Source organism: Condylura cristata, unplaced genomic scaffold, assembly GCF_000260355.1.
Source record: "Condylura cristata isolate star-nosed mole 26May11 unplaced genomic scaffold, ConCri1.0 scaffold00004, whole genome shotgun sequence".
Lineage (NCBI taxonomy): Eukaryota > Metazoa > Chordata > Mammalia > Eulipotyphla > Talpidae > Condylura > Condylura cristata.
The window spans coordinates 46,230,224-46,248,758 of NW_004567105.1; the positions used below are offsets into that span (position 1 = coordinate 46,230,224).

The 18,535-nt window shown below is 39.4% G+C and overlaps 1 protein-coding gene across 3 annotated transcripts in view; it reads left to right on the forward strand.

Moving 5' to 3' along the window:
- FRMD4B (FERM domain containing 4B) overlaps positions 1–18,535 on the forward strand; it is a 305,516-nt gene that overhangs the window by 172,953 nt on the left and 114,028 nt on the right. For all 3 annotated transcript variants that reach the window (XM_012720470.1, XM_012720471.1, XM_004675986.2), the window contains 2 exons: positions 11,437–11,502; positions 13,377–13,471. In XM_012720470.1, the coding sequence (XP_012575924.1) occupies positions 11,437–11,502; positions 13,377–13,471 (161 nt within the window). The remainder of the gene's footprint in view (positions 1–11,436; positions 11,503–13,376; positions 13,472–18,535) is intronic.

The following is an 18,535-nucleotide window of genomic DNA, read 5'->3' on the forward strand; positions in this document are numbered from 1 at the left end:
GTACCCCAGTTCTGTATGAATAAATAAATAAATCTTTAAAAAAAAAAAAAGTAGCAATAGCTGCTCTTTTTTTTTTTTTAAGATTTATTTATGCATACAGAATGGGGGTACAGGGTAGAGGTGCAGGGGTGGTGAGAGTATTCATCAGAGACAGAGTAGTGAGCAGAACAGGCAGATCAGCAAAGTATATTGCTGAGGGGAGCAGCGGGAGGGTCAGGAGAGGGCTGCCATACTATGTAGGTCACCTCCAGAGCTGGGGATCGAACTCATGCAAAAGTGGCTGTGCTTTAACCTGCTGTACCATCAGGGAAGACCACGATAGCTGCTTTTTATGGAATGCTCACATGCACTGGGCAAAATCATCCCCATCTTACAGCTGTGACTAAGAAAGTGATTTAACTGAAGTCTTCAGCTATTGAGAAGAAAAGCTGGAAGTAGATCGCATTCCCATCTGAATTCCAGGGAGGGGGAGAAAGGGATACTCGCAACTACTGGGAGAGTGAGGAGAGGAGCTCCTCCCCAACATTTCTCCCTGAATAAAGCCGAGTGTGATCAAAGCCCAGGAATTCTAGAATTAAATAATTTTCTGAATCGTCTGTATAACCCACCACACAAGCCATTCTTATCAGAACACAGGCCATTCTTATCAGAGCAACTGGTCTTATCAAATGACCAGTCCCTCACCCCTCATAGTGCTGCTCCTGAAGAGGAGAGTGAGTCTAAGAAAGCAATAGTGAGGCAGGGTCACAAGGGAAATATTTGGTTCCCTGGATACAGCTGCAAGCTTTGGATGATACTTCCTCTCACAAGACTCATCCTTTCTGATGGAGTTAAAACGGAACTGAGATTAGAACAGAGCAGGAATAGTAATGGGGAGGAACTTGCCGACAGGGCATAATGACATGTGCTCCATTCTGCTGGTGAATGAAAGCTCTGGAAACATCTCTCACTATGTTTTAAGGTCATGGAAGCCTCCATAGTCAAAGAAAAGAGTTTCAGTAGTTTGGTGAATTCCAGAAAGCTAACACACAATTACCAGGCATCTGACAATTAAGAGGCAAAGGAGTCACTCATTTGCCAATGAGACCCTAACAATAAAAATGGGCAGAGAACTCAGGAGTGGAAGGTAAAAGTGAAGGGAAAGGCATTCTTTCCATACATAATTATTAAGCCCATGATCAGCTTGAGGGTATTGTCTTAGAAGCTAGAAAAACACCTGTAAATTAAATATTCTAGTGGCAAAGAATAGGAATAGCCAATAATACCAAGTATCTGATACCAGATTTGCAGTTCTCAGTCAGGAGATCTTCAGCAGTGTGCGTGTCCATAGGGGAACCTGCTCTGTCACCTGGGGAGAAAACTCAAGGCAGCCACAGATGGAGGCAGGAGTTTTAATCCAACATACATGCAACATTAAGATGAAGAGTTATTCTATATTGGCACACATGAGATTGACTTCTCTGTTTTCACCATTTCACAATGCTTTTCTAAATCCCCTACCCAAATATCATTTCTAGCTTCAACTCATTTCTAGACCTAGTCCAATCTTTTTTTTATTAATGATAAACTCTTAAGGACTTACTCAAATCTTTCATACACCATGAAGAACACAGAAATTTTGTTACCCCTAAGTCAGAGATATTCTAACAGAACGGCTGAAAAATTGAAACCTGTGAGGGCTAACAATGAGTATGTGCTCCAAAATTAGCATAAAGTTTATTTAGGTTTTCTACTGACGTTTTGTGCATTTTGAGGTTTCTGGGGCAGTATGTGTGATTTGTTTGCTCTGTGGATGGCTTGTATTCTGCCCAGAATTCCCAGTGTGTCATACAGTGAATAAACAGTACCTAGAATATCTTTAAATTTTAAGTATGTGGTTCATTTTTAAAATCTGGTCACAGGAGCACAGGAGCTGCACTGTCTTTATGTTTTTTGAAAGCTACAGTACTTTCCCTCCTTCCGACAGGCTGTTTTTCAGAAGAAAAGAGAAAACTCAGATTTGGCAAAACAAAAAGTCTCCAAACCACAGGATGCCTGCTACTTGCAGAATCACCAAAGTAAAAATTTCCATTTTCTACCAGCCGACTAGACAACTTCATTTCTGGTCAACCCTAAGCCAGGCAAAAAACGAAAATCCCCAGCCACCCCACAGCCCACAGTGTTACTTTGTGACTTTTCCTGTTGACTGTTTCTGTGCCCTCCCAGCTTTTCTTTCCGGTTTGACTCATTGATATTGTACCATGACGCCTAAAAATACAGCCTAACGACTGGTTTTAAGTAAAGAGGATTGGCTTTTTTTTTTTCTTTCTGAAAAGGAACAGTAGAAATATCGTGCATGATTTTCTGAAAATAAATATTTGAGAGACTCTCATTAGACCTAAATCTGAGCTGCTAAATGGAAAAGTGAAGAGATCTTATAATCCTCTTCATTGCAGTATCTTCCATGCAGATATGTCACCAGCTTTACCCCTTCGTTGGTGGTTCTTTTTTATTTACTTACTTATTTATATGTATATGTATATGTACACATATCAATCATATTATATGTAATTAGATGTATTATATGTCATATTAAATATTTCTATGTAATACACACACACACATATAAAACAAGTATTTGGTGATCCTTAATGAATTTGGCTCAGTTCTTCATTACCTAGGAACCTGGACAAGTTATTCTCAACCTGTTAGGGTTTCAGCTTCTTTGGTGTAAAACACAGGGCAAAAAATACCTCTTTCACAGGGTGGTGTGAGAATTCAGTAGCTAAAATGTACATGACAGACACAATAGCACTTAACTCGTTTCTGTTTCTTATTGGTGAGAACCAACTTAGCTGGTCTAAGACATGATCTGATCACAATCAAATAAGGTACAAGCATTTTTCCAGTTTGGGAACATGGGTAGCTAAAAATGATAGTGTTGGGTTAGTTAGTGATTGATTATCACTAAGCATTCAGAATGGAATTAATTCCCAGCCATTGGATTGTCATCTCTCCAGCACTTAACTGGTGGGTTTATTTTCAAGTTAAATAAAACAGCTTCCCACCTCCTATTAATCCAGGAGAATTTTTTTCATTGATTAAAAAAGTAAATATTTAACCAACTTAAAGTAACGACTTAACAGTTAACATAATTAAGCATTCACCAGCTTACAGATCATCGCCACTAACAACAGCACTCACTACACTAGGGTACAGCTGACAATGTTTCTCAGGCACTTAACAGAGACCCTAAAACCCAATCTATGCCCAATAAATACAGTGTGTTACTAGTGATATGATTCTTACCTGTATCTTTAAAGTATATTTTAGGTTGAACCTGCATTGGAAGTTTGAAATAGAGTGAAATGAAATTGAGTCTTAGCATTCCCATTTGACAGGAGCAGAAACTAGGATTTAGAGAGACACTTTGACCTTCAGACCATGCTCTTAGTTATATAGCAGAACCAAGACACAAACCCTAGCCTCCAGATTCTTAATCCTTGGCACACCTCATGGGCACCAGGCTGGTGCCTTGATGCCTTCAGCTCCAGGTCTACTAAGTAATTTTGCTTTCTTCCTTCTTTTGAAGCCTTGATTTTCTTTTCACCAGCCCTATGAGATTTGCCTTTAATTCGATAAGGGGTTGTTTTTGATGAGAATGTCCTCCCCAGGTAGTGTCTGCCAACACTGACTGAAATTATTTACCAGGTTGATGCTGGATCTGTAGAATTGGCTCTCCTCTAGCCAGTTTTTCTCATTGCTTTCCTGAAACCTCTGTCAGGTAGAAGGGAGCTTGCAACTGAATGTGAAAGTCCAGAAAACAGTGGTATCCCTCCAGCCTTCATTGGAAACCACTGTTTTTTTGTTTTTGTTTTGTTTTTAAGATTTATTTATTTATTCATACAGAACTAGGGTACAGGCCAGAGATGCAGAGGATGAGGTTCACCAGAGACAGAGTGGGGAGCAGAACAGGCAGATCGACAAAGTACACTGCTGAGGGGAGCAGCAGGCTGGTCAGGAGAGGTCTGCCGCGCCATATGGATCTCCTCTGGGGGCAGGTGGGGATTGAACTCATGTGGAAGTGACTTAAGCTTCTTAGTGCAGTGCTTTGACCCCCTGTGCCACCAGGGAGGGCCTGGAAACCACTTTTTAGTAGTTCAATCTAAGTTCTTTCCATCTATTTCCTCATTTCTCATGCTTCCTGGACAAGAAGTGAGTTTCCATATGCTCAGAATTTATTTCCAAGGAAGTTGATCCTATTGTGTCCTTATTGTTATCTAAATATGTCTTATTTAATTGCTAATATTTTCTTCTCCATACCTTTCAAACAATTGTTCTCCACCAGAGACAGTTTTGTCCCCCAGAAGACACCTTGTAGTGTCTGGAGACAACTTTGGGTGTCAGAAGGAGGATGAGGTAACTGGAATCCAGTGGGGAGAAGCCAGAGAGGCTGCTAACCATCCTGCAGTGCACAGGACAAGCCCTCCACAGCAAAAAAAAATGTAGAGGCCCCATTTTCCACTGTGGCTAAGTCAAGAAACCCTACTCTAGGAAAGTTTTCAGGGAAGTACCCCTGTGGTGTTTTTTCAGATATATCAATATATTCTGAGCAGTGCTTAGACTTAAAAAGTGCTCAGGTAGTATTGTTTGAGTGAATATGCACAGAATCCAGAGCTCCTCCACATATCCTAGACTATGTCTTGAGTGCAGACTAATGTGGAATCAGGCCCTGCAGGCCTATTACTGAGAACTACCTTGCACCTAGAGTGTTTACGTCAGCTTGACAGAGCCCACCAGCCACCAAATGGGGATTCATTCCATCCTGATACTCAGTAAAAACCCATAGCAAATATATAAACACCAGTTTTATTTCTTCAGTCCAGGGCCAATGGACAGCAAAGGAATGGGGATTAGAAAACTGATCATAGTCCAAACCTGGCAACTCTGATTTAATAACTCTCGATCAAACTTTTCCAGAACCATATTATGCTTGGAGATCAAATAACATGTTAAAAACCAAACCATGTGTAGTTTAATATCTAAGACCTATTGGATGGGAACTACCTTCAGCAGAAGTGGTACCACATACATGAAGAGTGTGAACGCTGCAAGCAGCGTGCCTTCATTTCTATGCTGCCCCGCCACCTTTCTCATTCTAAAACCTTGTGAGGAAAGGCAGTCATTGACCTTCTCTGAGCCTCAGTTGCCTCTCCCATAAAATAAAGTTAGTATTGGGAACAAACTCACAGGGTAGTTATGAAATGGAATTTAAAAGATCCATGTAAGTAGGAGAAAGAACTCTGGAAAATACCAGACACAGATCAGTAACCATTACATTATATTGTTAACATTTTTCCTAAAGCAGGAAATTTCATCTTCTTTTTCCCTCTCTGTCTCTCACTACTAATCCACCTTCTTATCTTTCACTCTTGTAGGCTGCCTTCTTCCTCTCTCACTGTCATTCTTTTCCCTCCTTCACAGGCAGTACACCTTAGGGTTCCTGAGCCCTACTTTAGAACCACTGAGGAAGCCTGAAGTCCTATCCTATTCACAGCAAAGAGACCCAAGACAATTTACTAAACTTCTCTGCACTCCAGTGTTGCCCTCTGCAAAATCTAAGTAGTCACACCTGTCTCCTCAGAAGTGACACACATGTCACCTCAGCATAAAAGGAGATACTGCATGTGTGAAGTACTCAGTGCTCACGTGAATGTGGAAAGTGCTTAATAGAGGTTAGAGAATTGTCTATTGATCCTGAGAGAAAGTTCCCCATGGTGGCACATGGGAGGAGAGGCACTGTCTTGGAAGTAGTTGAGGGAAAATCACAGCTGACTTGGTCGGAGACATCTGTGTCAGTCTAGGCCATTCTCTGAATTGGAGAGTCAATGGCTTATATTCAGTTGACACCCAGAGATCATATAAAGGCTCCCTGTTTAGCTGGGGTTGACATCACTTGGGAGAAACATAAAACTGCCTCCACTCAATAGATCTCAAAGTAAGAAATGTCCTAGATAGCTCCCTGCTACCTCTCTCCAGTTCATCCAGAATATCTCACCTGCTGAAGAGTCTAACAGCACACTTTGTTTCTGGGTGGGAAGCTCGATTTACTTAGTGTAGGATTGTCTGGGTCAAGGCTTGGAAGGTGTCTTAGAACACCATCATTTTGCCTTATGTTCTGCCAACTTTAATCAGTTGTGGCTTTATTTTACTGTTACCTGTGGTTAAGACCAGGTAAGGTGTTCCTTCACTCAGAATGTACTTATTTACCACCACACTATGGTGTAGGCTCAGGGCATATAATAGTGGGCAAAGTAATCAAGGTATCTTCCATGGAACTTACATTCTGATGGTGGAAGAGAAAAATAACTAAGAAATATTAACTATCAGGAAAATAAAGCAACATGATATGAGAGAGAGTGTGTTCAAGATCACTTCATAGTGAGAATAGGGAAGGAGTATTAGAAATGATACCATTTGATTTATGAGACTTGAAAGATGTGAAGATACCTAATTATGTGGTGATCTGGCTAAAGGGCACCAAGATAGATAACAGCATATGCAAACCTCAAAGTGAGAATGAACTTTCATCTTGGGAAGAAAAGCGGAGTGAGTAGCATGTCAGGCAGAGGCAGTTGAGTTGCAAGTAAATGTGGAGAGGGTGGAGCCCAGGTCATGTGGATATTAGTGGCAGGGTAAGGAGTTAGAGCCTTGGATTGTATGAAAAGCCATTGAGCAATTCTACACAGGGAAGTGAAGGAATTGAGTCTGTTATTTGAAGACCATGACTATAAATTTGGAACATGCAGGGCTCATCTAGACTCAGAGCCTGGAGAGAGAGCTGGCTCTGTTCACATGCAAACAAGGGATTGAAGACTAGACCAATCCCAGCCACCTACCAGAACAGCCTGAGGAATCCTTTTCATGAGGCAATGAGGCAAGCCTGCTCTTGCTAAGCCTTCAGAAAAGGTCAAAAGGGAAAGAGAGAGGGGGGAGGGAAAAAAGGAAACTGGTTGCTTCCTTGCTAAGCTTTCATATTTCCGTGTTCCAAAGAACTACTGAAGCAAAAAAGAAGTAGCCTGGGGTTTTGGTCTTTTTTTTTTTTTTTTTTTTTTTTTGTAGCAGTTATTTCCTGTTGCTTCTAAAGCTACCCCAGGGGTTGTGAATGGTCCTCCACTGCCCTGTCTTGAATTGACCACTAGGTTTCCTACCAACTCACTTTCCTTATCTCCTAAGTCAGTCCATGGCATTGAGGGTGGGTGGGAGGGGGGCTTGACCCCCTCCATGGGCTATACATCTGGTGTTCCACGAACCACAGCTCTGGCTTGAGGCCGATTCCTACTTCCCTTCTGACCTTCCTCATCTGACCACTGAGCAGATGGACAAGCTCCTTTCACTAGTCCTCAGCACTTGCCCTTCAGAACCTGCTGTGTCGACTGGGGAGAAAACACAGGGCAGCCACAGACTGAGGTGGGAGTTTTAATCCAACATGCACAATATTAACCTCCAGATTTCTGAGGGGGCGGGGGGAAGAAGGGGAGGAGATGCTGGGAACGGTATCCAGTCTGGGTGGGTGTGAAGTAAAACTTTTCAACAAGATCACTTTTTATATTGTTTAAATTCATATGCTGCCATGTTATCGTGATGGTAGGGATCAAAACTGAAACTCTTCCCCTGGTCTCTGTAGGATTGCAATGTCATTGTTTCACCTAATTTTACACAAAACTGAAGAAAGAGTATTGCTTGTTGTCATGGTATTTGTTTCTGAAAAGAAATGTATGTTGCCGTAAATGAAGTGGTGTGGCCTATCTTGGCAAACTAGTTTTTGTCTGGACTGAGACTGACTGAACTAAAGAAGTGAATGCAAACTCCTAAAGCTTAGGAGAAGGCAGTTTGTAATAAGAAATGCTATTTATTCATTATCTCCCAAATGAGATTTTAAAATTACCAATTTTGTAAAGAAAACAAATTATTGAAATAATATAACATGTGAGATGGCAAGACAGTATATTTAATTTCTCTCATAGGTAATAATTACTTTATAACATGGTAGAGAGAAGAACATGGGTTTAGCAGTTAATCTGTCTAGGCTGGAATCCCAGCTCTGCCATTTGCTAGCTACGTGACCTCAGGCCAGTTACTTGGCCTCTCTGTGCCTCAGTACAAAGTGCCTCAGTACATTTGCAACTCTAAAATGAGGATGATAGAGATTTTTACCTAGTGGTGTTAAATGAGTTACCACATATTAAATATGCTCACTAAGATTGGTTGTTTTTAATTTTTAAGTGATTCTATATTTATGGTAATGTCATTGTGAACCCTGTATAGTACAACCCTTCAAATACAACCCTTGTCATTATTCACCACATTTGTGCCAGTGTGGGCAAAAGACTGCAGTTTTTCTCACCAGCTCATCTGTTCTGCTGTTTTCCTGTGTAGTATCTCATCACATTAGATAGTGAATGGTTTGTTCATTCCCACCTCTCCCTACCCTTTAAAATGTGAACCTCTCTCTTGGCTGCTATATTGTCATTGATGGGGACATCTGTGATTATGAGGAAACTTTTTTTTTTAAGATTTATTTATTTATGCATACAGAGTGGAGTATAGGTCAGAGGTGCAGGGGCCATGAGAGGCTTCACCAGAGACAGAGTGGAGAACAGAACAGGCCAACTGATGGAGCACATTGATGAGGAGAGCAGCGGGCAGGTCAGGAGAGGTCTGCCGCACCTTCAGGGCAGGTGGAGATCGAACTCTTGCTGAAGTGGCTTTAGCTTCTTAGTGCTGTGCTTTAACCCACTGCGCCACCAGGGAGGGCCCAATTATGAGGAAACTTTACCTTATTATTGACATCAGCTACAAATTCCATCCTTTGGAAACCTTTTGCCTTTATTTAGGTAGTAACTATGGCATATTATGGAGATGTTTTTAGTTGTAAGAAGCAGAATACAACTTGTTATCTTAGGAAAACAAAAGTGGCTTTATTAAAGAAATGTGTGTTGTTAGATGAAATGCAAGGCCAAGAAATCACTTAGATCAGTGGCAGAGACTAAAAGTGACAGAAAATATATGAGGGACACTCACAATAACTCTTTCAAGATTTCCCTCTCAGAATACATTTTTTTCTCATGTCTCCTTCTAATTACTGACACTTTCATTCTCTCTGCAGAAGATTTTCCTTTTTCTGCACACACAGCAGAAAATGGCTACCCCAGAACAAATGCATTTTCATCCTCTCAGACTCAATCCCAGATTTCCTGGGCTGAAGTTCTGATTGGCCACACTTGGGTCCATCCCTGGGCTAATCAATTGAGGCCAAAGGAGCAGGACCAAGTCATCCAAATATGGACACTGGGCTTATAAAGAGATGAGGAGATACACCAAAAAAATTTTAAATCTATTTTTAATTGTTTAACTTTACATCATTTTGCGCATTCAAATTTTTTATTTGCTTTTCTAGAATAAAATTATGTGTTGCAAGAAGAAACACTGACTTGTCCATGGGAAGCCTAAAACAAAATGAAAAGGAAAAAAGATTTTTTTAAAACCAGCATATAAATTAATTTGGATCACGTTTTAGCAGAGTAGCTTAAAATACTGTATTGCTCTGATATCTTCATTTAAGGATGCATTTTGTGTGAATTGATCTCTTGAATATTATTTTACCGTATTTTTCCATAGGATGTGTATTTGGGGTTAGCTTGTATATAGGTTTCACAAAAGAAATCAACTTATTTAAATTGACATACTTGCTTATTTCCTTCCATATTAAGAGAAAAATAAAAAAATAGATGACTTTTTTCCAGTTAGACCTTAATTCAAGCCTTGCCTTGTCTTCCTTTTCTTGCCCAAGTTGTACCTTCTAATTAATTACTTGAAGTCTGTTTCCTTATCTTTAAGATGGGAACACTGCCATTTTGTAGGTGGTTGTGGAGTTTTTATGAGATATATACATAAAGTGTTAAGCATAGTACTTGGGACAAACAAAAATTTGTTCCCTTTACCAAAAAGGTGTGTATTTGACCTTGGCTTTGCAGAGCAAGGACATAGCTGAGGCCATGCACAAAGTAGAGCCATTCACTAGCCTCTTAGCACCAGTGGCTCCCACACCAATATCTCGACAATGCTATTTTCCAACCATGTGAGCCAGTTTTTAGACTTGAATGCAGAATTCACTCAAAAAGTGTACATGTAATCATATTTCCCACATTGTAAACAAGTTGCTTGTCCTACACTGAGTCTCGTTTCCTCATCTATTAAATAATAATGTCAATCCCAGAAGGGACTATGCTGCTCACACAAAATTTATATAAAATGCCTACAACCATGGTAACTATGTAGTTGGTGCTCTGTAAAGGGGACAGTTTCATTTTAAATTGGGTGTATAGGTATCTGAGTTTCCAAGTCTTAAAGTTTTGAGAAACCTTGAGAGGCAATATGTTGCCCTAGCACTTTTTTCTAACATAACCCAGTGGCCACATCTGTGGGCCAAGCTGGATGTGCAAAATTCTTTGTGACATTTGTAATAGGAAAAGATATAGCTGAAGTATTTCTCAACACAAGATACTTATTGATAAGTTGATACTTTAGAACTTTAAAAGTTAGTCTGTAAGTGTTAAGAATAAAAAAATCTCCAAGAAATAATGAATTTAAAAAATCAAGGGACATAAATCATAAGTATAGCTGAGTCCTAGCTGATATATATACATATATATATATAAATTCAGTTTCAGAATAATATATGCAATATAATAATTAAAGTAAGACACTTATGATGATATCTTTTAAACATGTACTTGCATATATCCAAAAATAGTAATACATATAATGATGACCTATGAGAATTTTCAAGCTGACAGAATGATTTCTGCAGGTAAAATGATTTGGCACAGGCGTTCATCAAAGGGGTTCTATTTGGAAATGTATACATCACACTGTTTCTCAGTATGTATCTTTATTATTCTTAATTATTCTCATATTACAGTCATATAATATAAAGAGGGCCAGAAATTGCCACAGTGGAGACTATAGTTCATATCTTTTTTCTTACAGTGACACATGATCATATTTATTTAATTCACCAATAAATATAAAGACATTTCCATTTGAAAAATAAAATATTGATTCAAGAAAAAAAACTAATAGTTTCTACTGGGAGGAAATCTTATTTTCACAGTATAATCTTGTATGCTGTTAGATAAGCATTACTTTTTCAATATATTGGTCATCTTTGCCTTTTATTCTCTTCCTTTTAAATACAAAAACTAAAAAATAGGAAAATAATAAAAATATGTATTCAAAAACTAAGGCCTTATAGTAAATCTATTTATGGTCATGCCTGTTGGTTAACTCAAATGCAACAATTTGCATCACATGTAAAACAAGTTATAAATCGAGTTCAGGGGTTGTTTTGTCAGCCTCCAACCTGACGCCACTCTTGCTGTCTTGTCCTGACAGATGACTGAGGGCAGGCTCTGCCAGGTGCACCTCCTCGATGACAGGAGACTGGAGCTGCTGGTTCAGGTAGGCGTTCCATACAAAGCAACAGTGTCCTGGGACTTCCGTGGGCCTCATGACCTGCAACTTGCTCATCTGTGCCTCAAAAGTCATGATTGCTTAAGCAGAGAAAGGCAGTTTCAGTCAGAAAACTCGGGTCTGTATGTAAGATAAGAGTATGTCGGCCAGAGATAGATTAGGAGGCGCTTGGATTCCAATCTCAAATTTGACTCTCAGTAGCTGTGTGGTACCTGGCAAATGCCTTGACTTCTCTCACCCTCTTGAGGTAAACAGACCACAGTGTAACTCTGTAGGGTGATTTGGAGCTGAGAATATGCATTCTGTCACTTTCTGACATGCAAGTTAAATATCTAGTTTCATCAGCTGTGAACTTCAATTAAGATTGCTTAGTCTTCTTCCTCACAGAATTATAGTTCAAATCCAGTTAGATTATATATGTGAATAAAATGTCTTTATAAATAATACTAACCATGTGAGTGATGATATTTTATTGTTGTTGTTTCTTTTTTCAATCACTCATTACTCTGGAACCAAAGTCCTAGAAAATTATGGAAGTCCTTTCTGAAAGCCATACCTCCAGTAAATGCTAGAATCCTCTCCTGTAGCCAAACCTAAGTTCTTCTCACTTCTGAGGCTGCCCTTAGCCCACTATGCACAAGCTTCCATTAGAATGGAAACAGTACCAGCAATGGTTTTACCATTCACTCATAAATGTAAGTGTGATCATATTTTCCAGTGGCAAAACCATTATTGTTTTTGTTTTCTGCCCGGTTTCTTCCTTTCTTCCCTCTGTCCCTCTCTTACTTCTTCCCTCCTTTCATCCTTCCTTTTAAAGCATCACCATTCTTTCTTCCCCAATAGCAAACCAACCTCAAACCACAGTATTGATATCTAAATCATTTTATCAAAGTTCGAATAATCCCCTCTGGGCTGCCCTCCTGTGAGTCCCCCTTTTCTCCCTACTTCCTGCAAACTCACTATCCTCTGTGCACATTCTGGATGATTTCAAACCATGCTTTTCCCCACCAGGTTCAGTGCTTCTCAAAATCTTATAGATTAAATCCTTCTTCTAACTAGATACTCATTAATTACTGTGGACAAAAATTTGCACAATGGGTACAAATACTCCATTCCTAGAGAAAGATGAAAAAAATCATGCTTTGGAATCAGACAGAGCTGTTTTCAAACCCCTGCCCTTACTAGTTGTAACTTCGAGAAATACACTTGGTTGGCTCACCTATAAAATGCAATGTAAAAAATGAACAATGTAAAAAAATTATATAAGCACATTTTTAAAAGAAAATGGAAATAAGGACCACTACCTCATAGACTCATTGTAAGGATTAACAAATGGATATAAGGACTGCAACACAATAAACATTAGCTATTGCTGTTCTATAGTAGCATCAGTAGTAAGAATTTGGTTTGGGACTCCACAGCCTTGAATCTTGAGCCTTTTCAGCTAGCTCTAACCACATAAAGTTTATTTCATACTAGTAACATACTAGGGACTTTCCAAAATACTGTTGTAGTTTCCAACACACTCTTTTTCCAAAAGAGATTTCATTCATGTAATCTAGCTTGATTTTAAACACTGCACTAGGAAACACATTATTAGCTTAGAGGGAAAAAGAAATAAGGTATTGGACTGAATTGCAAATAAATATATAAAAGGATGATTTCATTGATGTTCCTATTCCCACTTCCTCTCCTTCCCAGTTTCTGAGAGAATTGTCTGTAGCAGATTAATTCCAACAGCAAAAGGGCCAGGTTTTTAAAACAAAAGTTGCTTTAAACTATCTGGGACAGAGGAAATTAGAAGCACTAAAAGAGAAAAATGAGCAACCAAATTGTCTCTAATCAGATTATTATCTTAACAGCCCAAACTTTTGTCAAGAGAGCTGCTGGACCTCGTGGCTTCACATTTCAACCTAAAAGAAAAGGAGTATTTTGGAATCACGTTTACAGATGACACGTAAGTATTTTAAGCTTACGTTTCTTCACCTTTCATCTGGACTACCAACTCATTGTCATTCACAGTAAGCAAAAAATAAGGAGGAAATGCTCCAGAAACTAGAACATGTCCTGCATAAAGATTTTTTAACATAGTATTTTTCTCCGAGTTTTATTGCAAAAGGAAAAGAAAGGGGATATTGACCCTTTTTCAAGATTTATTTATGCATATAAGAACTGAGTTGTAGCCCAGAAAAGATCTTTGTGAAAAGATTTGCCAGAGACAGAGTAGGGAGCAGAACAAGTACATGTACTGAACTACACTGCTGAGGGAAGCAGTAGGTGAGACAGGAGAGGTCTGCTGCACCATGTGGGTCACTTCCCTGGCTGGGGATTGAACTCATGCTGCAGTGGCTGCCCATAGCTTCATACTGCTGAGACTTAATCCATTGCACCACCACAGAGGCCCTATTGATCACTTTTTTATATTCATTTATTTATGCATACAGAACTGGGGTACAGGCCACAGGTGCAAGGGCAGGAGAGGATTCACCAGAGACAGAGTCAGGAGTAAACAGGCAGACTGACAAACTACACTGCTGAAGGGAGCAGCAGGTGAGACAGGAGAGATCTGCTGTGCCATGTGGGTCACCTCTGGGGCTGGAGATGGAACTTGCACTGAGGTAGCTGAGGCTAGCTTGCAGTGCTGTGCCTAACCCATTGCATCACCAGGGAGGGCCCCCTATTGGCCTCTTTTTTTTTTAAAGAGATTTATCTGTTTATTTATACATACAGAGCTAGGGTACAGGCCAGAGGTGAAGGGGTGGTGAGAAGATTCACCACAGACAGAGCAGGGAGCAGAGTAGGCAGATTGATGAAGTACACTGCTGAGGGGAGCAACCAGTGAGACAGGAGAGGTCTGCCACACATGTGGGTCACCTCTTGGGCTGGATCAAACTCACACTGAAGAGGCTGCGACTAGCTTGCAGTGCTGTGTTCTAACCTGTTGCTTCACCAGGGAGGGCCTATTGACCATTTTTTATAAACCAAAATATTATCCCAATGTCCTAGAAATTTGTTGAAATTATTTTTATTCTTGGATAGGCTATCTGCATATTTCTTTGAATGCAGTTGTGCTTGCTTATTAAGCTTTTATATCAGTAATAGAAATACTATTGTCATTCACTTATATTTGGAAACTGAGTTAATGGTTTGGTGTTGTAGGCAAGAATGTTTAAGGGAAGGTGTATGGTCCACCAGAAAATTATGGATTAGTATGGAATGCACTTTTTAACTTCCAAAGAGGTCATTTTTTGTTAGCTTTCTACTATATTATTTTGTCATTGTCTCCTTTTTCTTAATTCTGACTTGGATAGTGTATGTATTCGTCAGTTAATTAAGTCCACTCTGAAATGAGATAGATATATAACAACAAGTTCAAGAGAATTTAAACCTCCATGTAAACAACTGTGTTGGGTCTTACGCCTCTTAGCTGCATATGTATTTGAGGGTGTGTATATGTCTATTTTTAAGATGCCTGATTTGCCTACATTGTGAGAAACCTGTTACACTTATCAGAGGAATTCTTTCCCTTTATGGGGATAATTTCCAAAGAGCTCTTCAACTATTAAAATTCAAGTGAATGTATTCCAGACACAAAGTATATTAGCCAACCACCCAGCATCCTTTCCATAACTCTTCCAGCCTCGATGTTTTTACAACTCTCAGTTTAACCAGGAATAGAGTAATCTCATGATTGAGTTAATTTGTTTTGAACACCTGTGGCTTCTGTTTATTTACATCTTGGGCAGAAATGTAGACCTCCCCAGAAATGACAGCAGACCCAGAACTTTGAGCATGTTGAGCAGGCAGCTGAGTTGTCAGGAAAGTAGAAAAGCCCAAAAATTTATACAAAAAGAAAAAATCAGATTAAATATAGTTCTGAAATAGAGTTTGACAAAACATTTTAAAAATGAAGTTGATGTCACCCACCTCACTCCGATTCACAAATTTATCTGTTCTCTCAGCCACCCATTGAGGACCTGAATGTTCAGTGCCCTGCTGGGCAAAATTGGAAATGCAGGTGTCCAATACCAAGCTCCCTCTCTTAAACTGGTTTATAAACCGAATCATTGATTCAACACAGAGGTTGAATCTGTATGTAAGTGGCATAATAGCAAATATTATAAGACATAAAGTCATAAACCCATGACTAACTTACATGGTATCATCCATAAGTTCTGCTAAAATTATAATATAAAGCTAACATAGAAGCTAAAAGCATGACTATCAGAGTAAATTTTTCATTCAACAAATATTTGAGTGCCCATGAGTTACCAGCATGGTTATGGTTATAGGCCTCAGCGATTCAACTAAAGATAACACAAAGTTCTTGCTTTAATGGAGTTTATATTACAGTGGAATGAATGGTCTAGCAGAATAATAAATAAAATGCTTTGAAGAACATAAAATAAGAGGCCATAATCTTCATCATAATCAATAAGAAGCTAAGGGGAATCTTCAGACAAGGTGAGTTAAGAAGAATTCCATAATAACAGAAGCAAATGCCAGCTCTCTGGAAGCCTGGGGAGGCTTCCATACAAAGCCAGTGCAAGACTCTAAGACGGATTGAGCATGTGTTTGTTTGTCGTGGTGACTGTCTTTAAGAAAGAAAAGTCAATAACCATCATAGAGAGTGAAAATGAAAGGGATACAAGATAAGGATTGAAAGTGAGGCAAAGGGTAAATATTTTAAAATCTTGGTAAATGTGCAATTGTAGGCCAATTATTTTACATCACCAATACTTGATTTTTCTCTATACAATGGGCATAATAGTACCAAAAGAATGAGTACTGTAGAAGGTGCATATAGTGGGATCATAGTAAAGTAAAGCATAGCACAGCACAGTAGGATCATTACCATTACACCTAATAGGGTATAGGGACTATAAAAGGGGGCTATAATCCTATGTTAGTAATCAATGTAGTAAGTGTTCAGAAGAAGGACTGGGATGGGAGGATAAGTAAAATCGGACCTGGCAGGTCAGGTAGACTTTATAAAAAGGGAAGAGGAGATGACATTCCTTGGAAGACTCATTTTGTGGGCTAAAGCATGAGTATGGTGATGATCATGAAAATTTGCCTGCTGGTGAGGAGACTGGCCTGGTGATGAAGACAAGATCAGGGTGAGTCTGGTGAGTCACACAGATGGGGGGAGGGGCATCCTGGAGCCACTGGAGGATATTAAGCAGAGGAGTGACATGATTTATGACTGTGGTGTTACCAGTCTCCCGGGTTGCATAGCTCATGGTGGGCTGGAAAAAGGGGTCCTGACCACATGGAAGGCTTCTGGGAAAGCTCCAAGCTCAGATGTGCATGAGACAGACAGTGAATCAGCCATACAGACAGACTGCAAGACCTTCTGGTTGGAAAGAAAAGGCATAAAATGAATGACTTCCTAAATGCCGTGGGCTGTTTTCCCCTTCATTTATCCTGGGATTTCTTTCTGAATACTCTCTTGGAAGAAGAATGTCTTGCTCAACTGTCTCCTCCAGCTGTCTCCCATGGATGCAGTGGCAAATGCTGAAAGTCTTTCCAAGAAGTCTGGCTCCAAAATATCCTTCCTGCACTTGCCTGTGAAAGACAGCAGCATCTATTTTTGAATTATGATCAGTTTGGAAGATGTCTCCTGGCTCTAGCTGTGTTTATTTTCAGAGGAAGTATGAGCTGGGCTTTTGGTGGCAGAGGTGGGAAGAAGTAGGAATTGGCTATTTCTACCTTTCTGGGGAACAGACCTGGAAAATTGCTTCTGTCTAAGGGTGTCTCCCTGGAATGTCTTGGTCCCAAGTCTAGTTCTTTTTCTTTGTCTGGTAAATATTTTTGGAAAGTATTTTCTTTCAGCACTTCCCTCCCTCACCCGCATAAACCACTAAGCCGGATCTCTCCCAAAATGATGTCTGAATTGCATTTTCCACCCTAGATGCCACATCAGCCACTTGCCTTTGACCAGACTCATGTAAAGCTAAGAGAGACATTTCATCAGTAACACTAGCTACTATCTATACTTTGTTTCACAGGCCAAGAAAAGAAATAGAAAAATAGAACTGTGTGGGTACATAATGAAAGTAGTGATGGTGGCCCACAAAAGCTAATTCATGTGTCTATTAGAGGGAGTGGGGTGACACTCATCAGTACCTTCTAGTGTTTCATGTGCAGGGTGAGTCTCTCACCCCTAGAGGGCAGTCGCAGACCTCTTGAAGCAGACATTCTTCTGCTCCCCCTTGACACCCATCTCTCAATCCACTTCATTTTTGTCTTTCCTTGTTTGAAAGATTTTGCTGACTCAAACTTGTTTGTGTTCAGTTTTTCTGGAAGGGAAGAACACAAGGGACTGTGGTGATGGTTCACCAGTGATATGGTCGCAGGAGAACAAGGGGATTGTACCTGAGGGGAGGAACCAATTACTGTATAAGAATGAGCAACAATGTAAGAAAATAAAAAAGAAATCAATGCAGTAATAATTGTACATATTGCAAACATACTAAAAAAAACATTGAAATGGCTGGTACAATTTTAGCCAAAAGAGACAGTTACTATAAGGTTGGATTGCACAGCCTGATAAGATGAAGGTGTAGACTTGACTGTCTTTTTGAACTATTGATTAGAGCTGTTATATTTGTTGATAGAAAAACTAGACAAAAGGCAAGTTATAAGCAGTAAGTGGTAATTCTCACATTTTTGTATTGATGTTATCCTGTTGGTAAAATAATGGATTTTTTAAATCGAATTTATATTTTATCTTTTGTCAAAATTATATTACATGTACAAATAGAAGCATTTAATATGTTTGAGACCCACTCCTATTGGCTGCCTCTCCATTCCAATCAAAGTTTCTTTCAAAGAATTAACCCGATAGAAGCATTCGATGTATCTCTAGGACGATAGCTACAAATTTTTACCACATAGTGTTTTCAGTTGGTTTCTATGGTTAATACAATTGATTTATTATACAACTTATGTTAGCATTCTTGGACAGCTTTCCTATGTAAAAGCAAAACCATCAATTCAAAATTGGCCCCATGTCTAT